Below are 6,600 nucleotides of genomic sequence, written 5' to 3'. Positions count from 1 at the left end.
GTGACGTCCGGAGCCTGAATTCCACAGTGGAGTGGAGGAGGCCTGGAAGGGCTATGTGTGGGAAAGCTTTGATAGGAAGCAGGGACTGAGAGGAGTGGGCAGGGCAGCATGTGTTCTTGCAGAAGGACTAGGGACCTGCCACATGGCCCTTTCTGAAGTCTTTGGGCACATGAGACCTTCAGCCGGGTCCACATGTCCACTGTTGGGCCTAATTAAAGCAGGAGTATGGGTGTTTCAGGGTCTCCCAGGCCTTAAAGCACAATTTCCCGTCCACCCGTGCACGGCGGTGGGTGGGCCTAACCAAGGAAAAGGACTGGGCAGGCGCATGCGCACACACGCGCCCATGCTTTTCCACGGAGGCCGACTATTTTCTGCAAGTGAGGACTAAGCAGCTCTGACCACCCTGGAGGGGAAGCAGGGTTTCGGGTCGCAGTGCTGAGGCCTGCTCCTCTAGGTGAGTGGCCAGGTATTAGGACCCAGGATATTCCTGAGGTGATGTCTGGCTCCCAAATTCCACACGGAGTGGCCTAGGCCACAGGAGGAAAGTCTAGGAATGCTTTGTGAGAGTTGCAGGGACCGAGGGGAGTGGACCAGGCAGCACGTGTGCTTAGGGAAACACTAGGGACCTTCCACATGGCCCTTTCTGAGGTCTTTGGGTACTTCTGATGTTCTCTCGGTCCACATGCCCATAGGTGGGACTATTTGAAAGAGGGGTGTGGGTGTTCAGGGCCTCGCAAGCCTTAGTGCAGTGGTTTCTAGGATACGCATGCGCAACCCCGAGACCCAAGGCACGCATGCGTGAGTGCCAGTTGGGCCTCAGGATGGGGGCGGCCTGTTTCACACATGCGCAAACGTTTTCCACTGAGGTGAAATACTTCCGGAAGTGAGGTCTCACTAGCTGTGACCGCCCTCGAGGACGTTTTTCCACTGAGGTGGAATGCTTCCGGAAGTGAGGTCTCACTAGCCGTGACTGCCCCTCGAGGGTAAGAGTGGTTTGGGGGGATTGCAGTGAGGCGTATTCTCCTAGCTGAGTGACTAGGTGTTGGAACCGACCGTAGTCACCCATAAGGCGACTTCAGGAGCCTAATTTCCCCATCGAATTGGAGAAGGCCCGGGAGGACAGTCTGGGAAAGGTTTGTCAGGGCCACAGGGACTGAGAGGAGTGGGCAGGACAGCATGCGTCCTGGTGGAGTGTCTAGGGACCGTCTCTGCGCACTCCAGACATTCTCCCGGGCCCATATTTCTACAGGTGGGACCATTTAAAAGAGGGTTCTGGGTGTTTCGGGCCTTTCTAGGCCTTAGTTGCACAGTTTCGGGTTCACACAGTTTCAGGTTCTGGAAAGTTTCAGTAGTACATGCAGGCGCAATCTCAATCCCCACCCCCCCACCCCCCACCCCCGCCCTGGCCCTCACCCAGTCACACATATGCGATTGCCATGCTTGCTTTTCCAGATGCAGAGATGCTTACTTTCTGGGAAGCCTAGCTAAGTGTGACCCACCTTCGTGGGTGAGGAGGGTCTCCGGGGATCATCGTGAATCCTGTCCACCTAGGTCTGTGAGGAGGTATTGGGACCCAGGATAGCCCATGACATCCAGAGCCTCACTTCCAAATGTAACTGGAGGAGGCCGGATTGAACAGTCTGAGAAAGCTTTGTTGGGGCCCCAGGCCCTAGGGGAGTGGGCAGGACAGCTTTGCCTGCTGGGGGAGGGAGTAGGGACCTTCCAGGAGGCACTTTTTGTACTCCTTGGGTATTTTCCAGATTGGTCCAGGGGAGAGAGCTAGACAGGCAGGCATGCTGGAAAGAAGGGGTGCTCTGGGCCTTTCCCACCCTTGATAGTGCAGGTCCCATTTCAGGCACGTGCAACTGCAAGCCCTGAGTCCCTAGGCATGATTTCTGGGTGGACCTCACCATGGAACAGGGTTGGCTAGACCCGTGCCTGCACGCTTTTCCTGCTCTTCCAGAAGCAGGGATTCTTAAGTTCAGGAAGTGAGGACTAACTGGGTGTGACCACCCTCGAGTAGAAGGAGAAGGAGGGTCTCGGGGGATGGTGGTGGAGCAGGTTCACTTCGGTGAGTGACTAGTTATTGTGACCCAGGGTAACCCTTGAGATGATGTCTGGAGCCTCACTTCTGCATCAGACTGCAAGCAGGGGGGTGGGGGGGAGGCAGGCGGATCTGAGAACGATTTGTCAGGATTTCAGGGCCCTGGAGGAGTGGGCAGGACAGCACGTGTTCTGCTGAGGGAAGTCCAGTTCCTTCCAGCCCCTGTTACTGCAGTTCCCAGCTCAGTCAGGTACAACTGCAAGCCCAGGTTACCACACATGCTCGATTACTGGATGGGTCTCATCCTTTAGCACCTTGGAGCAGGCTCACACACGCCTGCATGCTCTCCCCCTAATCAGGAATCATTCCATTCAGGGAAATGGGCCCTGCTCAGGTGGGACAAGCCTCCGAGGGCAAGAAGCATGGCCACCTAATCTGAGTGGATCCCTGTTCTGAGGTTCTGCTGGTTACAAAGCCAGAGTCAGCCTAGGCCCACACAGTGCTTGGTTGGTGGCACAGAATCACAGGGTGTCGGGGCCTGGTTGAGGTGATTTCTGCAAACCTCCCTTCTGCAAGGGCCTAGACAGAATCCAGGGATCTGCAGGTACTAGAAGGTGTGTGGGAAACAGAGTGAGGGATGGCGAGAACATGGAGGGTCCCCATTGCCACTTGTGTACTCTTTGGTCACCTGTCGTGCATGGCAACTGCTGGCCCGAGCCAGGCACGTGTGACTGTTGGACCCATCTGTTGCAAGAGCACCACCTAGCCCCACCTCTTGAGTTTGCATGATACTCCCAGGCCATCCATTCATCTGTGCCAGGGCAGCCTCAACCAAGGATGGATACTTGGCCCACCACAGGCAAGTGTGCCTGCTGGGCCAGCCTCAAGTATGTAAACTTGCTGAGGGCCTCGCACAGGGACAGAAAGATGCATATTCAACTGCTGGGTGCTCAACCCTAGCCTGTATCACCTACCACGCATGTCAGGCACCCCCTCCAGACCCCACACACCCCACCCCACCACCGTGCACGCATGCAGTTGCGTGCGCATACACAGACACACACACACACACACACACACACACACCCCTCATGTATGTATACCATCTGGGCCCACTTGCTGGCCTTTCTCACGTATAGGTGCTGTTCCACCCAGTCAGTAAGCATGCTTGCTTGTGGAGGTAGGCAGTAGCTAGTGTTACTTTCCTGAAAAGACAAAGAGGTTTCTGGGGGGGGGGTCTCAGAATAGGATCGTCTTGGTGGGTGACAAGAACTCAGCAGAAAGGCTGAGATTGAGGGCTACAGGCTTGTGGAGAGCTCTGCATTCAGCCAGAAAAATGGAACAGAAAGTGATTGGATGTGGTGGGATATCGGTGTCATCCTCCTGCCTCCTCTTTGCTCCAGCACAGCAAGTGCCAGGACACATGGCCACAGCCTGTGGAGTCCCGGTACCTGTTTCCATTGCCGTCATGAAATTTCTTCTTGGTGTCTTTACTGTCTGTGCACACCAACATTTCAGGAGTTCTGCCCAGCCGGCAAGGCCATGTCAACCAAGGAACAGAAAGACATGGAGAGACGTGCCAAGCGCCCAAGGGTTGATCAGAATCTCCCATCAGATGACTTCCAGAACCCAGATGCAATCACCCCCGGTAACAACTGATAAGGGCATATAGGGCTGGGCCTAACGGAGGGGACATTCTACTACTCCTTGGCAGGTGGAGCACAGGCTGGCCTGGTACTAACCAGGTCATTGCATGGGATTGCGTGGGTGGGTGGAGATGGGAGATTCGGTGCTGAGAGCTGATTCTCAAGCGTGTTCTGGGTTTCTGTCCCCACGTGACGTTCTCACCCTGTGGCGGAGGTACAAGGCTCACAGAGGAGAGCCATTGTCCTGGCCAACGTGCCTCTGACGGAGCCCATGGGTCACAGCGAATTTCCTTGAAAAGCTTGTACAAATACATGTAGCTGCTGTCCCCAGACTCTGGCCGAGCTGAATTTCACGTGTGTGTGTGTGTGTGTGTGTGTGTGTGTGTGTGTGTGTGTGTGTGTGTTGGGGTGGCATGAGTTCCTGGAAGACTACTTTAAAACTGTTGTTGGCCATGGGCTCAACCAACCCTAGAGTGAAGCTGTTTCCCATGTGTGATGATGAGAACAGCACACTTCATTCGCAAAGGTTTTTTTTTTTTTTCCTTTCTTCTCAATGCAGCAAACAGTCCAGCAGTTGATACCAGTGAGATGGGCAGCTGTTCCTCAGGACCAGACGTGCAAGCGGCCAGGTGATGTCTTAAAGAACTTTGGCCTGTCCCAGGAGGTAGTTTCAGTGTGGTTCCATGCAGGCATACAAAGAAATTTCTGCCCTTTGCTGGAAAATGGATCCAAACGGGGAGTTTGGTGTTAAGTGAAATAAGCCAGCACCACAGAGACCACAGTCACCTGTTTTCTCTCATTTGATGATCCTAAATTATAAATAGGTCCATAAAATAATATAATCCAAATTCAGAAGAGAGGCTGGAAGAGGCAGGCAATGCCCAATAGAGGGGAAGGTTTGAGGAGCAGAGGCCGACTCTGGAGGTTGAATATGGTCACATGGCATGAAAGTTGAAGAGACACTGGCTGGGTGATAGAGGAGGTCTAGCAGGAGGGTACTGAGGAAGGATGAGAGTGAATATAGCTGGAGTGCACGACAGATGGGTGAGTACACCTTTATGAAGCGCCTTGCAGCTGTACCGTGAATGGATTCCAGTAAAACCTTTAGTATGAAATCCCCTACACTGCCACAACATAACACGAAGTCACCGCTTGAGGAGAGGAGACACTTCCGTGGAGCTGCCCGCAGTTGGGCAGGGAACGAACGCCAGGATGCAGTTTTCATGTGTCATCCAACACCCAGCCAGGGGTTGGGTCCTTGGGATACAGCTGACTTTGAGTCACCCATGCTCCAGTAAGTAACCCTTACCCATGTGCCCCTATGTATTCTGCAGTGAACTCATTGGTTCACTGTGAAAACTCGAATAAAGGAATAAAAGTAATGGCCCCAGACAGAAAATCCAACTTTGCCTCACATAAGCGCTAGTCTCTTCAAAACCAGAGCGCCTCACCTTTCCTTCGAAGCAAACTTGGGATGTTTGTCCTCAGTTAAGGATCCTTGTGTGCATTTTCCATAGGGAGCCTGTTCAGAAGAGGATACCGGATTTCAAAGGTGTGTTTGAGCAGATGTTGCTAGTCCCAGAGCCCTCTTTCTGACCCTACAACTTAATATGTGGTGAGAACGTGGTCACCGGCCAACAGGACTCTGTTATACTTCTGTCGCCCAGAGGATTTTGGGGGTGGGTGGGTGGGTGGGTGGGTGGGAGAACAATAAATTACCATTTATCCTTCAGGCGGCACCTTTTACTTTAACTTTTAACTAGCCTCTCTGAGCAGGGGTGTTGTAGCTGTCACTGAGTTTCCTGCTTCCTGCACTGCTGAAGAGTGTTACTAGGGATGATGGGCAAGCAGATAAATCTGTGCTTTTTACCTTTACTGCACGAGTGCATGTCGCATTTCAACAGCTGTTTTCACCTTCTGAATTAAGTCATTTTTTTTTTTTTCTGGCTTTCCGAAGTTGCTCTCCTCCAGGAAATCCCTGCCAAAGGAGGCATGAAAAACAGCCTTTAGGCCATACACGTTTATGAGCCTGTCAGGAACGCTGAAGGCAGCCACACTGTGGACAGGGAAGAAAAGGGTGATAGCATGCAAACATCATGCATGCCACACTAGCTTGTTTCTGTCATCCACAGTAACCAAGTCAGTGTATCACACGCCCCTCAGGCTGAGACAGCTTTTATTCACTGTATAGGTGGCCCTAACCCAGCATTACTGGAGAGACACCGTCAGTTCTTAGCCAGTGTATTGAGTCAATTCGTACAAGCAAGGATGTCTGACAGCATTGCTCTCTCTGGTACAGATGAACTGCTTGGTTTTTGAGGTGTCCAGAAAATGGTTGTCAGGGGCGGTCACTCGTCAAAGCTTGATGCCCCCACACCTGTATTCCTAGCACTAGAAGTGAAGCAGGAGAATCAGGAACTGGAAGTCGCCCTCACTTGCCTCTCAAGTTTGAGACCAGCCTGGGCTACACAAGACCCGGTCTAAAATTAAAAAATAAAAATACAACGAAGAGCAAAATGGACACCAGATCTATAGATACTCCTATTACCGTGTAGGTGATGTGTCAGGGATGAAAAGTGCCGCCTCTTCCTCTGGTATTTGAATGTAAAGTGATACCATTTCCTTCTCGACTAGGTGACGTTAATCGTACCTCCTGGCAAAGAGAGAAGCAGTTGAAAAGGATATAAATGCCCTTTCAGCAGCCTGAATGAAAACCTCCAGAGTGTTTTCAAAACCCAACAGAAGTCAAGGTAAAGTTGTGACCCTCTTGTCAACGAGACCTGTACAGGCTTTTACTCTTCCTTCCAAAGTCACTCCTGCCTGCCATTGTGATCCTGCACAGAGTGGAATCGCTAATGGGACCTACATAGCACTGCATTTTAATCTATGAGCTAGTCTTATTCATAGCTG

General features: G+C 52.2%; 1 protein-coding gene across 1 annotated transcript in view; it reads left to right on the top strand.

Annotated features, from left to right (window-relative positions):
• The first annotated feature begins 783 nt into the window (after positions 1 to 783).
• LOC114687207 (X-linked lymphocyte-regulated protein 5C-like) overlaps positions 784 to 6,600 on the top strand; it is a 96,335-nt gene continuing 90,518 nt past the window's right edge. The window contains 6 exon segments of the mRNA XM_037198817.1: positions 784 to 983; positions 3,563 to 3,692; positions 4,250 to 4,319; positions 5,208 to 5,242; positions 6,333 to 6,380; positions 6,383 to 6,440. Coding sequence (XP_037054712.1) covers positions 3,587 to 3,692; positions 4,250 to 4,319; positions 5,208 to 5,242; positions 6,333 to 6,380; positions 6,383 to 6,440 — 317 coding nt within the window. The 5' untranslated portion in view covers positions 784 to 983; positions 3,563 to 3,586.

The sequence above is a fragment of the Peromyscus leucopus genome, chromosome X (assembly GCF_004664715.2).
Source record: "Peromyscus leucopus breed LL Stock chromosome X, UCI_PerLeu_2.1, whole genome shotgun sequence".
NCBI classification, from domain to species: domain Eukaryota; kingdom Metazoa; phylum Chordata; class Mammalia; order Rodentia; family Cricetidae; genus Peromyscus; species Peromyscus leucopus.
Note: the sequence above shows the minus strand (reverse complement) of the source record. Positions and strands in the feature narration are given on the sequence as shown.